The following is a 20,044-nucleotide window of genomic DNA, read 5'->3' on the forward strand; positions in this document are numbered from 1 at the left end:
TTAAACTTCCTTAGAAAATGATGATAGTATGTATAAATCTGACTTATATCCATTTCTCATTTTTTGGTGTCATTTGTTTACATAGGTCAAACTGGAGTTCCCTCAACTATGTGACATATCTTCCAATTTTTATATTTTACTTTAACAAGTCAGTGGTCTGAGTGTATAAAGACAGCTTATTTATGAATGACTCCCACCTCTAATCCAACAAGCAAAAATTATTTATTCCATGTCATTAAAATATAATTTCACTTTTCATGTTATTTGATGTTTGCCATATCTAGCATTTCCTGACTCTATTCTCAAAGAAAGTATTTATAACATATAGATCTGGGGCTTCTACATAATCTATATTTCTTGTTTTATTCTTGAACCAAAAAAGTATTTTTTACCACTCTCCCTTTAAGCCTATCCTTGCACTGCAGTTAATAAGTATTAAAGTATATGTTCATTTAATTCAGAGGGTCACATAGAGTTCTTTGTAGAATTTCTATCATCTTTAACAAATGTCATTACATAAACTGCAATTACTTTCATGATCTTTTCATATATGCTTATCACAAGTACTACAATATGAGAAACCAAGATGTCTCTTGTTGCCTTCAGATAACAGTATAAAACCAACTCTATCAATTCCTTATTCACCTTTCCTAGGAGAAACTGGGAACTATTCTTCCATTTATGTGTGACTTCATTGTCTTCTGATTTCATTTATAGTGAAAATGTCAAGACTGACATGATTAGGTTTGTCCAGTTTTTTCGTTGGTCACCAGACAAGGATCTAACATTTGGAGTGCCTGCAGCTAATTTAATATTAATAGACAAATTAAAAAACTGTGTGATTCTCAGAACCCTCTCTTTTTTCCATTATGCCACTGTCCTTACAGAGTGGAGGAGAGCTACACAGGAGTGACAGTCATTTTATGTTTTCTTTATTTTGTGGGATGTGTTGGCCAAATAATTTATCACTAAGTGGCCAGTCTAAGTGATGATGACCCTCTGTGTATTTAGCTAACAGCTAGTCCTCAGGAAGCAGATACAGTCTGTTCCCAAGACTATAATCTAAGTATTTCAGGCATGGTACCTTGTGCTCTGCTTGCACAACCTCCAAAAACCCAGGGTCACTTCCATGCCATAATGAGGCACTGAAGTAGAATTCTGCAGAAGCAACGAGGTTAACAAATAATTGCCTATAGAGACAATTATTAACAAATAAGTCTCAATGCACAAATTAATATTGTAACGGCACAAAAGAGTTAATTTACTAAAATTATCAATATATTCTTATCAAAGGAATTCATATGGACTATATGTTAAAACTTATTTTTAACCCTTATCTCACTCTAAATGCAAAGATGTTAAAGTAGACTTCATGTATGTAAGCAGACAAAGCTACCATATTCCTCTCTCTTTTAGAAATATCAAGAAAGCATTTTAAAAATATCCTAGTCTGAAGTCTTTAACCCGAAAGAGAAACCTTATTAGTCTTTCTTTAACTATCAATTTTAAAAAAAGTCTTGCTCTCCTCTCTGATCAGGCCAGGAAAGACTTCTCCCTTTAACTAAGTAAGGCAGTGATTGGATGAGGGCAAAGGGCCCTTCCTTGACTAATCCACACTGGCAGAATTTAAGTAACAATCAGACTAAAATAAATAAGAAACCTCTGTCATTACTTCAGTTTTTAGAAACTGGAGTAGTATTGACCAGATGTAAAGGAGAAGCTTTAAAGGGAGTGGTCAAAAAAAAACTAAATGATTTTAGGAAAACTATTCTCCAAACAGCATGCTGACATGTAATTATTACGTTTGAAAAAGCAAACTGTAACAACTTTTACCTTACCCTGAGTTCTGTAGCTATGTTTTATTATACTATAAAATATTTCTTGTTCAAGAATCCTATAAATTGGGACTTGTGTTTTACTGACTAATCCCATTCTCCTGATCCAACTGAAAAATTAAAAAACAGTGAATAATCCAAAGTTTTTTTGTTTTGTTTTTTACATTTGGTGTTAGAATGCATCATAGCGTGATTTAGGTTGGGGATTTCTGGGGAATGTGGTGGGGAAAAAGGGTTGCCAAGACAAGGGAGGGAATGGTGTGTAACATATTTACTTTTCTAACTGTAACTGCCTAGTTATACACTAAAATTAATTTACATTCGCTGAGCACATACAAAGTAACAAAAAAGAGAACTAAATCAGAAATATATTGGGCAGCAGAAGCCAATGTAAGAATAAAAAAAAAACTGCTTTAAATGACCATACACACACACACACACACACACACACACACACACACACATCATTTTGATGGTTATAGGTAGTATTTGCCCATTTTAACAAACAAGAAATTCTACATAAAGCCCCATGTAGACAAGAATAAAGAAGTTTTGTGGGTCAAATCATATTACCAGTTCCAGTCCTGCTAATACTTCATTTAGTCCTGGTGGCTGACCAATCCAACGGATTACACCAAAGAAAGGAGGATTATCTTTAACTTCAGCCAACGAGCCTACTTCAAGACCATGTGAATTACTTGAGGGTACAGTCAAAGGTGGACTCTCCTGGACAGGGGGGTTGCTTAGTTCTCCCATCACTGACTGAACAGACAGAGACAGAGGACTATGCCCAATACCTCCATTGGTATTTGGCATCTTTGTCAAACTAAATGGTAAAGAGTGAAATCTGTTCTCATTGGTTGAAGAGTTCAGAGAAGGAGGTTGCAGAGGTGGTGAAGAATGTCCAAAATCTGGAGATATATCTGTCAGGGATTTTGCAGGGTCTTCAGCAACTATAAAAAATAAGTTACTCTTAATTAGAAAATCAACTCAAGTTTTATATTTTTTCTTATATCTTTAAAAAAATATATTTTACAGCCTCTATAGTTGAATCCACTATATACAAAATATCTTACATACATTCATACATGAAACCAAAATAATTTACCATAATACTATTACATTGCAACCAAAACTCAAAAGATTCCTTTCTATTTAAAGACAAATTTAAGTAGGGTTTTTTGGGGTTTTTTTGGTTTGGTTTGTTTTGGGTTTGTTTAGTGTGTGTGTGTGTGTGTGTGTGTGTGTGTGAGAGAGAGAGAGAGAGATTTCACATCTTCAACTTCATCCTCTTAAAAATAAAACTACCTTTCATGAATTTAATTATATTTGACCAATTCTAACAGAAATGATTTTGGGTAAGCTAAAGTACTCTACCACAAAGTGAAAACTTACTAGCTCTAGTATAACATAGACAAACAAGCATTAGATGAAGAATTGATTGGATTTTTTTTTGCTCTGGATCCATGATAAAATCACGGAAATAACAAAAGAATATACCTCTCTTGAATTGTTGGAACAATCATTTTGCTTTATTAAAATTTCTTGCCTTTGGAAAAGATCATTACATAGAAAAAGCATTAACAAATCTTATAATAGAAAGAGATGAGCAAATGAAATCAAAATCAAATTTATTCACATACATTATTAATACATAATAATGTAATTGACTTGTTACAAAAGTATTCAAAATGTAGTGCTAAAAAGTAGCAAAATTAGAATAACTAAGGTCTATGTATAAAATATCTTATAGGACGTTTTTGGTTTCTAATACTTAAACATGCAGAATGATCTTCCAAAAGAGAAAGAAATCTATGCTGGTTTAAACTTTCAACAGAATTACATATGAACAAATATTTCAAAGTTTTCTTTCTTCACAAACTCCGAAAGAGAATCATAAATTATTTACCACATAGTTTCCAATATTCCAGAAATGTAACTGTGCTTAAAAATTGAGGTAATACTATTTAGATGATCCATGAATAAACTCATTTCACGGTAGGATGGTAGGCACATCCAAAGTCAAAAAAACAGAAAAAAGCCCTAAACAACAACAGTAATAGCTATAACTTCCCAACAAAGGGACTTTCTGTCCATGAAATGTCCTACAGAAGAGAAGAGCAGTGCTCTTGAACCTATGGATTCAAATACGGCAGATGGGCAGCAGATATGAAATTTAATGCCTATAGAAAAGGGTGGGGATGACTTCTCTGAAGTGTTGAGATAAATCCCCTATATTTCTGAATGATAAACGAGACCAGAAAAGTAAGTTATTTCAGGAACAATAAGATCAAAATAATAATGGGATCAGTTGTTTGTGATTATCTAAATACCAACTGGACTAACACACTCACCTTATGGGCTAATCATGAAATATCAGTCTTGTATATAATACCAATTTGGAGAGAATGTGATTTAGCTTAGACAATAATGCAAGATTCTACTGCATTTTTTATTCTTATTTCAATAATCAAAGCTTGTCTTCAGCTGAAATGTGTGTACATGTGTGTATTTACTTATTTAAGATTTTTCTCTTCCCGAATAAACCAAAAAACAAGGAAAATAAAATTACGATTGAATATTTTAAAATACTGCCTTAATTAATTTCAATAGTAATCCAAATCTAAGCCAGTATTTTCATTTTATAAATATTAATACAGTGTTCATTGTGGTCTAGTCATTTTGTTTATGAAAAACTACATAAATTGAAAAAAAGAGGGGAAAAAATGTCATTCTATTTTCCACCCTAATGAGCTAAAAGATGGATAGGATTACTAGAAGAAGAAAAAAAAACTTTAAAAAATTCCAAATTACCTTCATCAATGTACCATGTATTTTTTGATTTGGTTTGTGGTTGAGAATAAACAGAACCACCATTTAAGGTGTAAAATAATTCAGATCTGCTTCTATTTCCAGGGTCTGAGGTAGATCCTATGGATCAAGAGAAGTTCCTTTTTAAAACTCCAAGATTTGGTGAAAGGAAAGAAAGAAAAAAAGCTACGTAGATCTACATGCATACAGAGTCAACAACCAATTACACAATCAACAGATACACAAACACAACATTATTTTGTTGTTTTCAATTTTAAAACTTTGTTACCATTTTGGTAAAGCTAAAAAGATTTGTATGCTCAAGTGTCAATATGGGAGAAGAGAATTAAGAAAAACCTGGTCAGTATTATTTTGTAATCAAAATTTTTTTTAATAGTTCTTTTTTTTTGCATACAATTTTTCACTAGAAAAGTCAGCCTTTCCTAATATCAGGTGAAAAAACTTGGTCTATTAGAATTTTATTTTAAAACCATTTCTTATTTACATAAAAACTATGCTTATCAGGTTTTCTATAACCTATTTCATCATTACAGGTGCATTAAAACAAAGAAAAGATTCAGTAACTGATTTCATTTAAATTTTTTTTAAATCAGCCTTTGAAACTATAGGTTACAAAATTCCTTTCTTAGTTTCTTCATGCACTGAACAAAAAGTAACACAACATTATACAGGCAATGCTAAAAAGATTTCATAGCATAGTCCTGCCTGATCCCCATCCTGCAGAACACACTCCTAAGGAATCAAAAGTAGTGAAATCTCTAGGATCTATTCAAAATCTGATTTTCTTTGATAAACCAACCAGTAATTATACAAAGTAGTTTCAGTTTTGGTATTTTAGAAGTCTGTCATCAGACCAACACAATTTAGCATGTATATAGATATAATTAAGATATCTGTGTACATATATATATGGGGGAGGGGGGAGACTGGGTGGCTTTTAAAGAATAATGAACTGTCTAACCCAAAAAACAAAAGTTTATATCCTTTTTGAGTTATAGATCAGTCAATATCACATAGGATCCAAGACCATACAAAGTCCAACATACTTTGAAGCATTTTTGTGCCCAAAGTACCTCTACAATATACTTTCCTCTAAAATGATTTGAAATAGTATTATTTAGCTGATATATCCCATCCTAACCCATATTAAGAATCTCATGCAACTTTTCAATATTTTAAAAAGACTCAGTTAATTGATGTGTAACTACCACCCACGCAGTACCTACAATACTTACGGTGTATTTTTTAATGAGACCTCCACAAATACACAATACACACACACACCCAACAGGAGTCTAGTATGAAGGAGTTTCTGTGGTCAGTGGCTAGACATGTTTGGGAAGGAAAAGGCCCACATATTCCAGAGGCCCAGAATTTTATATATCCTACTGATGGTTAGTAAAGTTCATATGATTATCATTAAGATACTTCATCTTATGCAAAATAACACATCTGTGAAAACTGTATACAAATAAAGCACTATATAAGAGCATAAAGCACTATGTACATGTATAATTACAAATAATAATTTTAAACCACTAAATTTACAATTCCAAATTGTTTTTCACAATGTTTCAAGTCAAAGGTACCCAAAATTAGTCAATTTTGATTGACAGGCCTTAAAAACCTGACCTAGCTGATTATGCTCAAGCAATAGCTGTATCCTTCACCACCTAGGCCCCAGTGACCATTTTCATCTGCTAAAAAGGCTGAAAACCCTAGCCTCAAGTCAAAAATTTCATACAAAATTTTCTTCCATTACCAGAAATGTCAATGTATTGCTTAAGAATATGTAACTCAATCCTGACCTCTGTTAGTCTCTAATATCAGAATCACATGTTAACAGAAACTCTCATTCTATTAAAGCATACCTGTAGCCTTTGGTTTACTATGACTGGATAAACTTTTATCCCCACCACCTCTTGGCATAAACGCAAGTTTGGGAGGCCTTCTTTCTTGTGTCACACTATCTGAAACATGAGATATGTTTTTCAAGTCTTCAATTTTAAGAAGTGTATTAAAGCAAAAACAGTAAAAATCAAGCAAAAGCTATTTCTAGAGTAGATCAAACAAAAGTCAATATTTTCACAGCCAATTTGTCACAAATTTACAATTTTGTGGATTCCACCAAAGATACAAAAAGTGTCTTACCTTCAAAATCTATTACAAGAAGTTACAGTCAAAAGAAACAATAGTCCTAACTTTATTTTGAAGGTGAGAAAATGGAGGTCACAAAGAAGGGAAGTTATTTGCTTAGATTTACACTACTAATAAAAGAGTAAAGTCAGGACCTGAACCCAGGTCTTCTGATTCTACATCCAGTGATCCCTGCACTAAACCATGTTTTATCCTTAAAATTATATTGTCTCTCTGACTGGAAGGTGGGGCCATGAATTCCAAACCCTCCATTTAAGGGAGGGAGCTCAGCTAAGACATATCATTTCTCACATGGCTGAACTCCTTTTGGACTTGGCCAACTTCTCCACCAAGCCCTGGAAAGTTCATTATTGGGAACTTTCAATATCTCATCAGCCCTGGTATTTCACCTTATCATCACTTTCCCTTTTCCTTGCCATATTTAGCTTCCTTTTTGTATACTGCCATTCTCTCTTTAGATAATAAGCTCCTTGAGGGCAGGGACTGCCTTCCTTTTAGCTTAGCAAGTACCTGGCACATAGCTTAATAAATGTTTGGAAAAAGTTATTCCTACTCAAAATTTTTTAAAAAGCCAAAACTCATCCAGCTTAATAATGACACCATCTTTTCAAAGCTTAGCCATTTGTAAACATGCTCAGTCTGGTATTTAAGATTACAAATAAAAATTCAAGGATAGTTTAGGATTTTAAAATTATTCAGAATTTAATTATGTATGGTGAATACAGATATAAATGCAATATGTAAAACACAGAGGCATATGCCCATAAGTTAGCATCCAAAGACAATAATAATTTTTGTAGCAGATTTCCTAATGTAATTCTAAGAAACACCCATAAAGTTTTACAAAGTGACATTTAGTAACAAGACCAGTACAATATCATAAATTCTATTTTGAGTTAAATATTCAATATATTGAAAAGGTATCTGTGTAAAGGTCAATATGGAAATATAGTCCCTGAAAAAAGTCTATATTACATTCCACAAGATGTATATAATACTTAAAAATCATACCTGATAATGCTGTAAATTGGCCCAAATCGTATCATCCAAGGTAGAATTTGGCAGATAGGAAAAAATGGAGAAAATTTACATTTTAACACAAGGAAAAGCTACTTTTAAAACAGGATAGAAGGAAATCATATTATATCAATTAGCTCCAATTAATGACTGGTCATTTTTCCAGTGAGGAAAAAGTACACATTTTAAAGTACCACACTACATTTACTATAGTAATTAGCCTTAACTAGATGCTTGAACTTTTAAGTAAATTGCAGCACAGAGTATTTCTTTTAATTTACAAATTAAACTAGTAAATTATTTCAAGCCTATGACAAATTAAAGAGAAAAAATGCCAAGTACAATATTAATCAATCAAATAAAGCAAAAAAGACATTTTCTTGGGTTCTCCCAATATAGTAAAAGGCATAGCATATCACAGATGTTCAAGTGCAGAAAATAACAGAAAGTCACAAGTTTCAAAATATATCAGGGAAATTGACTGAGAATAAATAGCCTTATTATTAAAGACAATTAACTGATATAAAAGACCTCAAAAGTCAGTCAATTCCAAGTACATGACATATAAAACATACACATTATATATTAACATACACAATTAAAAGTAATAATAGTAATTACCACAGTAACTGTTGTTATATTTTTTCCCTCTCCTTTCTCTTGGCTGCTCCTGTGGGAGCAGTGATAGCCCCTGTCTCACAAGATGACAAATATAGGTGCAGCTCATATGTCTGACATTTGATTCCCAAAGAAAGCATGTATTCAACATTTATTAATGTAATGCCAGACAAAGGCTTGACAATTATTGTTTATTTACAGTCTACAAAAAAAATAATGTAGTAAAGATCAAAATGCATTGGCAAAGCACACAACAGAAATATAAATGGCATGTTGGGGGAGGGGAAAGCAAAGAAATACAGTTAATTGCTACTGAAAACTCTTGGATGATTTAAATTTCAAACCAACTTCGAATATGGAAAATTACACTGAGAGAAACACAGATGATGCAGAGTAGAAAATACTTCAAATCTTTCTTCTATACTTGGAGTGTTCTATGCTGAGGAAAACACTATCAATTATACATGAGCTAAACTTCACAGTTTGGTTGTTTTTTTCTTTCTTAAAACATATACTAAAAATGGACAATTTCCTGAGACTTCTAGTGCCCTCAACATGTGTTCATTTTTAAATTTAAAAAAAAATCAAAGAAATTTAAACAAGGTAGGCTAAGTTTAATAAAATCAGCTTTTCTCTCTTAGCAATAAAAAAATGCAGTCAGAAAATTATTATTTTCATAAGATATGGAAAAAAAATAAAATAAAATGTGCTGTAAGCCCCTGAACATGTTTCTGAATTGGTTTAGAAAGCTCAAAATTAACCATGTAATCTTAAAGAATAATATTGGATAAGAGATTTATAACTGGAAAGAACCTTAGAGAGCTCATCTAGTCCACCCTTCATTTTACAGATAAAGAAACTGAGGCAGTGATTTGCCTGAGGTCACATGAGTGGTAAGAGAACTGGGATGTGAACTCAAATCCTTAACTTCAAACCTGGCACACCTTCCCCTAACTTATTCTACTTTATTAATTCAATTTACCAGTCATTATTAAAAGTCTTAATAAAAATAAGTACATTTGTATATTTTACAAGAAATACTACACTTTGGTTGAGATGAACTTAATGTCTCATTATAGGGATAACCTCAACATCCTGCAAGATCTCATCACACCTCATTACTATTCTCTGCCTCTCTGACTGGCGGCTGGGGCCATGAACTCCAAACCTCCAGTTAAGAAGAGAAGAGTTGAACTTAGGCATCTCATTTCTCACCTGGCTACATTACTTTGGGACTTCTCTAACCGATTTCTCCACCAAGCCCCACGAAGGCCGTTACTAGAATAACCACATCATCTTATAAGATCTCATCTGCCTTGGTATTCCACTTCCGGCAAATCTCCCAACTCCTTTTAGCTTCCTTTTGGGTGTTGCCTTCTGCCATTAGATTATAAACTCCTTCACGGTAGGGGCTGCCTTTCGTTTTTCCATTTGTATCCCTGGCACATAGTAGGGATATGTGCCTTGATTGATAAATGTTTACTGACTATTGTTTATTAATATGATCAAAAAGCAAGCTCCCAGAACTTGAGAAAATTGAATTTACACTTTAAAAATGGCATTCATAAAAACTAATGAAGAATTATTTTTGAGATTTCATCATTTTAATTTTTTTAATGTAGTGAAATGTTTTGTTTTAATATGACAGTTCCCTGGGCTGCATCTGTTTGGGAAGCCAGGAGCTTCCTTGAAGCTATTGAGCAGAACCACATGACCAACTGTCAGGAACCTCGTAGAGTCCTCCTGGCTTTCTTGACTTCCTTCAAGCTTCAGCTAAAATCCAAGCTTCTACTGGGACGCTTCTCCCAGTCCTGCTTAATGCTAGTCCTTTCCTTCTCTTGATTATTTACAATTTATCCTGTATATTGCTTGCTTACACATAACTGTTTACATGTTGTCTCCCCCCCTTAAGAGTGTGAACTCCTTGAGAAAAGGAACTGTCCTTTGCCTTTAGTGTATCCCCAATGCTTAGCACAAAGCCTGGCACAGAGCAGGTGCTTAATATGTTCACTGACTTGAAAAGAAAATTGTAATTCCCAACAAACCCCATTACAGGAAAGTTTTATCAGTAACTATTAAGAAATATTAATAAATTATTTACCAATTAACAGAAAGGAAGAATATGTCTTTGATAGTACATTACTAACATTGGCATTTTTTGTGCCATAATTTTTTACTTCTCAATGTTGTCTTTATTTATATAGTTTTAATTGTGTATGCTATTCTTTTGTCTTTTACACAGCTATTTTTAAAGTCTGTTTCTTATACATTTCTAATGTATAAGATAGAGAAAAAAGTAACTAATCATAGAAAGGATAATATGATAGGAAGGCTCCCCATCTTTTAGAGTCCATTAGAAAATATCTGTGGGACCTTGGGTCAGCCTCAATTTTCCCATATGTACAATCAGGAAAACAACAGCACCTACTACACTAGATTCCAGTGGGGATCAAAATCAAATGAGAGACTATATAAAAGTGCTTTACAAAATTTAGAGCACTATAAATGTTAATTATAATTAATATTACTGTATATCTTTCTGATTAAGTGACAATAGGATAACCCATGAAAATACCCTCATTTACTTATGAACAGGTCTCATTTATATTAACTATAATAATCATCATACTAATGATGGTAGATCATGGATTTGACTCTTATGTGGCTTTGCCCTACTCCATGGCTACAGGCTAATAGCCTAAACTTGGCCAGGTATCACAGAAACACACATCACTGATCATAAGAGAAACAGGATGGATGAGAGTGGATGGATCTAAAAAAGTCCATCATCATTACCATAAAAACAACTCAAAATTTGTACCTTACTAAGAGGGATCTTTCTATTCACTTTTTATTGCATCATTTTTCTACTGTTATAATGGTAGGCCAAAACAGCATGAATATAATCATTATGAAATCAAAGACATCCACATATACTACTTGTTTTTGTATTTTGCAGACTTGTTTCAAAGAAGCCATAAAGTATCCTAGAATTTCTAAATAGACTTTTGCAAATGACTATATATTAGAAAATGCTAAAGAAATATCATATTAAAATAGAAGATCTAAACTTGACATTTCTAGGTTAAATAACTTTTAAACATAAAAGTTATTAGTGAAAATATAAAATGCATGAGAATGTTTTTTGTCTAATGCAAAATTCTTGTTCCTAAAGTACAGGAAAGGAATAGCCAAGATTCTAATTATTGGAATAAAAAAATGATTCTTAAGAATTCAAGTACATAAAAGTATCTCAGACTATAAATCAAAAATGGGATATAGCAACCAACCATTTGTCTCATACCTTCTATAATATACCTCCCCTTGTAACTTAAAAAACCCAGTGAAAAAGTACTGCAGTTTTTCTAAGGTCTTGCCCATCTTTAGCCTCCTTAAATATTACTTGTCAACCCACCAGAAAAGGAATGACCAATCAGTTATAGCTGAATAAAACTTAAGAATCATCTAATTCAGTTCCTGCACTTCATAAATGAGAAAACTGAGGCATTGAGAAGAAATGAAGAAGCAATTTAAAAGTTTTAGTCATGCCAAAAATAGCATTAGGGCCACTAGAATAAAAATTGCTTCAGCTTGCCTGCCCAATGGTGCTATTAATCACAGGAGAACTAGAAACAGAATATCACTATAGGAACAGCTGCTTAGGAATAGGGATAGGACTGATCCTGAGACTTCATTGGTTTAGGGAACTTGCAGATAAATTTTTTTTTTTTGGTAGATAGTATTTTATTTTTTTCCAAATACATGTAAAGACAATTGTTAACATTAATTTTTATATAAAATTTTGAGCTCCAAATTTTCTCCCTCTCTCCCTCCCTCCCTTAGGATGACTCTTGGAAACAATTAAAATTGAATGGGTGATCCTGAGCAAGTCTCTTCACCTTTCTTTGCCTCAGTTTTCTAATCTGTAAAATGGGTGGATGGGTAGAGTCAGAAATGATGACCTCTAAAGTTCCTTTTATAGAGGGGCAGATAAATTCTTTCTACCATTGCAGGTCAGCATCTTCTCTGCAACTTATAATTTTAAAGGGTTAGCCAGGGCATTGAGACCTGCCCATGGTCACACAGACAGTAAGTTTGGCTAAACAAGTAATCTGTGTAACCTTCAAATCTTTCCATGCCAAGTACATCCAGAAGATGTACTAAAACTCCAAGTCACTGCTTGCAGGGTTTGTCATCTTTTACAACTCAACTATTTTTTATTCATGAACCACGTGACATACTTCAACAAATATTCTCAACTTCTGGTTTTATGTTAATATTAAAGATAACATTCTACATAATAGAAATGCAAAAAGCAAGATTAAGACTTAGTTAATATTTTTAAAATTAGGCATTTAATATGCCCACAGTATTTCATAGCTGATCCAGAGAGGATATGTACTAGGGTAAAAGAACTTGCTGTGTAGAAATTGCGTCCTTCATTCCACCATCCCCACCCCTTCCTCCCACTGGCCAGAGAGAAAGAGAGAGAAAGAGAGAGAGAGAGAGAGCAAAGAGGGCCATAAGCTGGGCTGTTTATGATTTATAAAAAGTGCAAGTTTAAAATCCTTATAGAAATATGGAGAATTAAACATAATATAACTGTAGTATAAGGAAAGATGAATGATAAAGGTATACATCCCACCTGACTTCTAAAAAGTAAGAGCAGCATTTGTTATTTGTTTTATGGTAACAACGAAAATTTTCTGTGTAATTATAGTACTATAATAAAAAATAAAAGCTGAAATATGTGCTAATTAGAAAGCTACTATAAGGTTTTGGGCTTTATACAGGATGTCTGAATATACAGACTGTTTTGTAAATATATAAAACATACCTGGGATGATGTCATTGATATGCAACAGAAGTGTACTTTCAACACTTGCAAAACTACAAAGTTGTATCCCATTGAATCTTCCATCCCAATTTCCAATAGGATTATCCTGGAAATAAAAAATAAAAACATACTAAAAACTCTTCCTATTTAAAAAAAATGCTGAATACAGAAATTTATATTTTCAGTTTTATGTTATGCCAGAAATTTTTCTTTAAATAATTTCATCTTTTAGGCTTAAGAGGAAAATTGATAAAATATGAGAAGCTTTTATAAAAGGACTATCAGTACACTTTAGAAAATGTAAGGTTGGGGCAGCTAGGTGGCGCAGTGGATAGAGCACTGGCCCTGAAGTCAGGAGGACCTGAGTTTAAACCCGGTCTCAGACCAAAAACACTTGACACATACTAGCTGTGTGACCTTGGGCAAGTCACTGAACCCCAACTGCCTCACAAAAAAAATAAAAGGAAAGAAAAAAAAAGAAAATGTAAGGTAAGAACTGTTGTAGTAAATCTATAGGGCAAGGTAGCTAAATTTTTCTTCACATTTTACTGTGTATATTTCTGCATAACCATGTTCCCCTTCTACAAATTACAACATTAACATTAATCTAGATAAAAACTGTTTCCAAAATTAGATTTTTTTCCCTCCTCCAGAAGTAACTCTCTTATTAAAACTGTTCCCATTATGATTACTTGTTAACATCTTTTTATACTTTTAAAATTTGCATTTTGTTATTCAATGCACAACATAAATAATACTTTAAAAATATGAGAGAGCACAAATATGCTAAGATCTGCACTGTTGGAAGGACTGATGAGATCACAAGTCTATCAAAGTAACAGTATGTCTTATTCTATATTTTGGGGGTACAATACTTTGAAACAATTCTATCATTTCATGCATTTCAGCTTTGTTTCCCCAAATAAGGAATAAGCTCCTCCTGAGGAGGATGCTTATCTTAGATACAACTCCGTAACACCTAGGGCAGTGCCGTGAATATAATAAATACATAATAAATGTTTATTTACTATTATTTATAATATAGAACACTCAAAGTCAATTGATCATAAGACCAGAAAGACTTGGAAAGCCCAAAATCTTCCTTTTTGCCCATCAAAAATTATGCCTAAACTAACAAAGTCAGGTTTTCTAAAATAAAAATATAAGAAGTGAAGATTCTACAACCTCTTATTCAGGCGTTTAATAGTTCTATATTAAATTCTTTCTTATGTCTAACAAATTCTCCATGTTGAAGTTTAAATTCTTTTCTTTCTTTTAGTACAAAGCAGAGATGAAGAACAAGTCTCCTATAAACCAAAAAACTAAAAGCATGCTTTTATCCCTCTTTCTTTTCTCCTAAGTAAGTAATGCTACAGCTAAAACCAAATTTTCCATGTAGGAATACATTAGTTGTTCTGATTAACGGTTTACTTCTTTATTACTCTTACCTCAAAACAATAGCAATATTCAAAATTACCTCTTTTAAAGTGCTTGTTCTTATATTACATGACATTTTCTCATATTCAAAAGCAAATCCTATGTAAGTAAACCAATGCAACACTTTTCATTAAAGCCAAATCTTAACCCAAAAAGTGGAGAAATGTCTCAATGACAGACAACAAATACAGGATTACACTCTTGGATTAAAAGTGAAAGAAAACAATATAATATGATGAAATAGGCATAAAGTTATTTTGAAAAAGTAAAGAGGAGGAATTAATCACTGTCACAACTAGATAGAATGAACTCTATTACAAAACCTACATTCCTGACTTCTTTCAATATTCAAATTCCCCAAAGTCAATCACACTTAGAAAACACTTTTACAACCATATCCCAAGGATGATCCACCTTAAACATTCAACAGGCAGTTTTCTTGTTGATTTAATAAACAGCTTGAACGTTTAACTAATACATATTCAAACCCCCCTAAAATTAAACCTTACAGTTTCTTACCATGTCAACTCCAACAAAGTATCCTAAATTCTCTTTTCCTGGCAAGACATCACAGAATATAACTGTTCCAGATTCTATACCTTCTCCAACCTTCAAAGAAACTCTGGAGTTTATTTCCAAAGGAGGAAGTTCAACCTGCATCATGTCAACTGGACCTGCATAATCGCTTTCCAGTGCATTGTCATCATCTTCTATAAGTTCTAATTTGTCCAAAGCCACGAAGACACCACAATCTTCATCACATCGGAAGAGCTGTTTCCCTTGGTAAACTCCATCAGTGAAACCTTGACCACGACCTTCTTCCTAGATTTAAAGAGAGAAAAAAATTACTATAGGTAGTATTAGAGATCATTTTAGAAAAGTCCAAATGTAAATAGTAAAAATATGCAACAATTGTCTAAAGCTCAGACAGTTACCTGACTGAAGGCAAAAAGACTGTCTGTAGATAGAAAATACAGTAAAAGTTATAATTCAATGAATTTACATATGAATGGATTAATTACTTCATAGTTTTGACAGTTATCATAAGAACTAAATCAATACCTGTGAATAAACATTTTTTATTCATTTTTAACAGTTAACAAGTAAATATAAATGATTCCATTTACAAAATGGTAAAAATGCAAAGCTCACGCAACTGAAAAGTACAACTGGCATTTAGTTTTGTACGATATGATACCCTTTATAAATAAATGTAATAAATATTTGCATAATGATCTAGCATGTTTTAATAACCACCAATATTTCATAAAATAATCAACTTACATGTTTACATGTGTATAAAATCATGATTTTTAAAGTGTTTTCATGTATGTTACCTCCCTTAATCTTCAAAACTAGCACATGAGAAGGGTAGGTATTACTAAATTTATTTTACAGATGAAGAATCCAAAGATCAAGGAATTAAGTGGCTTGCCCAAGCTCATTCAGCTCATGAGAAGAAGAAATTGGGATTAAAATCTAGCTTTTCTGAGTCAATTCAGTACTCTTTCTACTATACCTTGCTGCTTCTCTGCCTATCTAGAAGAAATGATTTAAAGATGATTTTCCCAGATAGTCCCAGGTGAGACAACTGTCAAGCTACTATAGCTTATAGCAAAGTTTTGTCCAGATTATCCCCATATGCCAGCTTATATGTTGTAGTAGTAGTAGTAACAAAAACTAGCATTTATATAGCACTCACTATATGTCAGGCATTGTGCTCTCTTTTCAAACATTATTCATTTGATGTAACCCTGATAGGTAAGTACTATTATTATTCCCAATTTACAGTTCAGGAAACTGAGGCAAATAGGCATTAAATGATTTACCCTGGGTCACACAGCTATTAAGGGTCATATTTGAATTCAGGTCTTCCTGACTTATATAACTTCTATATGATTTATATATAACAAGAGAGAACAGTGTCTGAGAAACGCATCAATGATTCATCTTAATACATTTAGGAATTTATTTAATTGATCAATCAGTTTGCAATTCTGGTATTGTTTTAGTAGAATTTGTTTTTTTAAATGTATCAGAAATTTCAGAGACAAGATTTTAAATACTGTTGTTTATGTTTAACTGCATTCTCTTTTCTAGTTTTTAAGTAAATCATTCTGAAACGTCCAATATAGCATTACATTTTTGGTCTTAACAATCAGGCCCTAAAAGACCTCAGTATATCCCTGAGGGAAAGAATACAAACCTAAAGAAAAATGACAATTAAAACACAAAAGTCTTGTGAAAACTCTTTAACTATATACTTTTCCCCTTCAACACCCTCCCCCCACCAAAAACAAAAAACAAAACATACTACACATTCCAAAATTGCTTGTCACACTTACCAGCAACTCTACTCCAAAGAATATTCCCGACACTGTCCTCTCCGTTAACAAGGGTCCTCTGAAGCGTACAACTCCAGGAAATTTTTCTTCCCCAGATCTCAGCTGTACTTTCACAGGGCATCCCACATCTATTTGGAGGCCTTTACTTAGTCTGCTTCTGTTTTTAAACAGACTGTATCTTTCCTCACAATTGGTAATTGCCAAAAGCAATTCAGTGAATTTTTCATTTATTTCTACTACATCCTTCTCATCCACAAATAGGATTGCATGTGGCTGCTCCAAAATTTTTAATCCAATATGATTTTTCTTGCCTTTAGAAAGAGGAATTCTCGCATGCCCCAAAGAACGATCTTGAATATATTGTCCTATACTCCCCTTTGGTACTTTAAGAATCTTTTGTGTTTGTTTGTCTGAAACACTGCATTCTTGAAGAAGCAAATAAAAAATCCGTTCTTCCAAATAGGGTGAAGTAACTTTTTCTTGGCTCCATAAGCCTGAATTCATTGTGATTCTACGTTTGAAAGATTAATTCAAGAAAAAGGAATCACTAGCATATTTGCAGTAAAATGTCTCCCCACCACCACCAAAAAAAACAAAACAAAACACATTCACTGGCAATCTCAAGCTTTGGTTTTAGCAAATTGATGTCCATTTTCTAAAAATATCTCAAATCAAAAAGCCTAGAGGACAAGCAAAAAGAAGTTTTTAACTTTTTTTCAACATAAACTATGATAAAAGTTATATCACTTTTATTATGATTATGAATATGTTTGCACTTGATGTTACCCTAGGAATATTTCAAATATATCCAGGAATAAAGGATTTGTACATATATGTATTATAAAACATGTATATATACCAATACATAGGTACATATTCACAAGTATTTTATATACAAGTATAATTTTGTGATTTTTAAATAACTGACTTGGGAAATAAGTGGCATACCTTATTGCAACATCAAGTGGGTTAAATGCTAGTATGGTAGTACTTACAAACAAATTCAATTTGTAAAATTCAAAGATGAGGGAAAAAAATCTTGAAATCTCAAAATTTACATAGAAATTTTTAAAATTTTTATTAATACAATCATCAAATTTTTAAAGTTTTAAAACAAGAAAACATTTAACTCTGCTAAGACTTATTAAGAGTAAACTTATTTTGACATGAAACCTATAAAAGGTTCATACATTTAAAAAAAAGTCTAACATCTGTGCTTTATAAACATTATTTAACTCAGTGATGGCTACTAATACTACATACACTGGTTCAAGAGTCTGTAATTTTTATATGCATGTGTATGTGGAGGGAGAATGAAAAGGCACACATATTCATCTTGAACCAGGGAATTCACTTTCTAAAAATCATAGAATCTGACCTGGAAAGGACATTATTTCCATTCAATTTAACTCCAGTCCCACTCTCACCCTAATTTTACATAAGAGGAAAGTGACGCCTGAAAGGTGACATGATTTACCAGAGATCTCACGGCTCTTACTTCACATATGCTGAACTAACCACAACTAATTTTTTTGGTATGTCATATTTTGGTCAATGAAACATTTCACCTCTGAATCATTAGTATCATTTCTCTAATCTTAAAACATTTTATGCCTAAACTTTTTTTTTCCAGTTTTTAACAGCCATGGAACTAATTTATATCATAAAAGGCCTACTAGAAATTGTAAAAATATATAGCCTCATTACTATTTTATTAGGGGCTTAATTCCTTGAACATTTTTAATAGATCAAATTCATAGGCTTTGATGAGAATAATTGTGTCTGTATATATCCTCTTTATAATAAAATGGCTGTTCAATTCCTGAGAAATAACAATAATAATAGCTAACCTACCACTAACTAGGTCATACTACTAACATAGTACCTACACTGTGCTAAACTCTTTAAAAATATCATCTCATTTGATCCTTAAGACAATCCTGAGAGGTAGGTACTATTATTATCCTCACTTTACAGATGAGAAAAATGAGGAAAACAAGAGGCTAAGTAGCTTGCCCAAGGTCACACAGCTAGAAAACACCTGAGGCCAAAGTTGAATTCAGGTCTTACTGATTCTAGGCCTTGTTCACTACTCATTGCACCACCTATGACTGTATCTGTTTTACTTGTGACACAAATGTCCATTTCTCTTTTCTGCATAATTTACAGTATCCCCATATTTTCCAGATCTATTCAATTCCTGACTAGGTCTTGTTTATGAAATATAATAATCAAATTTTAAAGTTCAATCAAATTAAAAAGGCCAAGTAAATCTATGCATAAAGTACTCCATTGACAAAGCACTGTCAGTAATAAAGTACTCCTACAAGTCAATTCTCCAGATATGGGAAGCTGAAATTCTCACAAATTATTATATAGTTCAATATCTTATTCAATAGAATGGAAGGTACATTAAGTTAAACTTTTTGATGATGACTGGGGGGTCCTCTTTGTGAATGAATTGTGATACTGTGCTATAATATAGTAACCAACTCAAGGACCATTAGGATATTTAACCACAGGTCGAATGGTTGCAGATTAATTTTATTTTAGCATGGGATTCTGCTTTTTACAGTTTTTCTATCTTCCCTTTTGACATTTGACTGTCACCTTTTGCTGTCTGCCTGCCTCTAGAAGCCAGCCCTCTCTCTTCTTAATTTGCAGCTTTTGAGCTATACAGACATAGGAAGCTACACAAGTCAGCTTTTAAGCTTTGTATGAAAAACAAAAATATAAAGGCTGTGAGAGAAGGACTGAAGAGGTTTACTATGAATTAAAACATATGGGCACTTTTTTAGTTCATGGAATATGCTTGGAGGATCATCTCTCTCCCATTTTCCCCTCAAGCCTCAGGGTTCTCAGCTCCATGTAAACTAAGGTTACATCTCGATGAGTTGAGGTTATCATTTTTAAGTGAGAGTGTGTGTGTGTGTGTGTGTGTGTGTGTGTGTGTGTGTGTGTGTGTG

General features: G+C 32.8%; 1 protein-coding gene across 5 annotated transcripts in view; it reads right to left on the reverse strand.

Moving 5' to 3' along the window:
• Nucleotides 1-20,044, reverse strand: part of CYLD (CYLD lysine 63 deubiquitinase) — a 65,757-nt gene that overhangs the window by 32,768 nt on the left and 12,945 nt on the right. For 4 of the 5 annotated variants that reach the window (XM_027869417.1, XM_027869414.1, XM_027869415.1 and 1 more), the window contains 7 exons: nucleotides 17,079-17,589; nucleotides 15,253-15,555; nucleotides 13,297-13,402; nucleotides 7,836-7,844; nucleotides 6,539-6,637; nucleotides 4,650-4,766; nucleotides 2,409-2,788 (listed from right to left, as the gene is read on the reverse strand). In XM_027869417.1, coding sequence (XP_027725218.1) covers nucleotides 2,409-2,788; nucleotides 4,650-4,766; nucleotides 6,539-6,637; nucleotides 7,836-7,844; nucleotides 13,297-13,402; nucleotides 15,253-15,555; nucleotides 17,079-17,582 — 1,518 coding nt within the window. In that variant the 5' untranslated portion in view covers nucleotides 17,583-17,589. The remainder of the gene's footprint in view (nucleotides 1-2,408; nucleotides 2,789-4,649; nucleotides 4,767-6,538; nucleotides 6,638-7,835; nucleotides 7,845-13,296; nucleotides 13,403-15,252; nucleotides 15,556-17,078; nucleotides 17,590-20,044) is intronic. The other variant, XM_027869418.1, reaches the window with a different exon arrangement.

Source organism: Vombatus ursinus, unplaced genomic scaffold (assembly GCF_900497805.2).
Source record: "Vombatus ursinus unplaced genomic scaffold, bare-nosed wombat genome assembly UNPS02014793.1, whole genome shotgun sequence".
Taxonomy (NCBI): Eukaryota; Metazoa; Chordata; class Mammalia; order Diprotodontia; family Vombatidae; genus Vombatus; species Vombatus ursinus.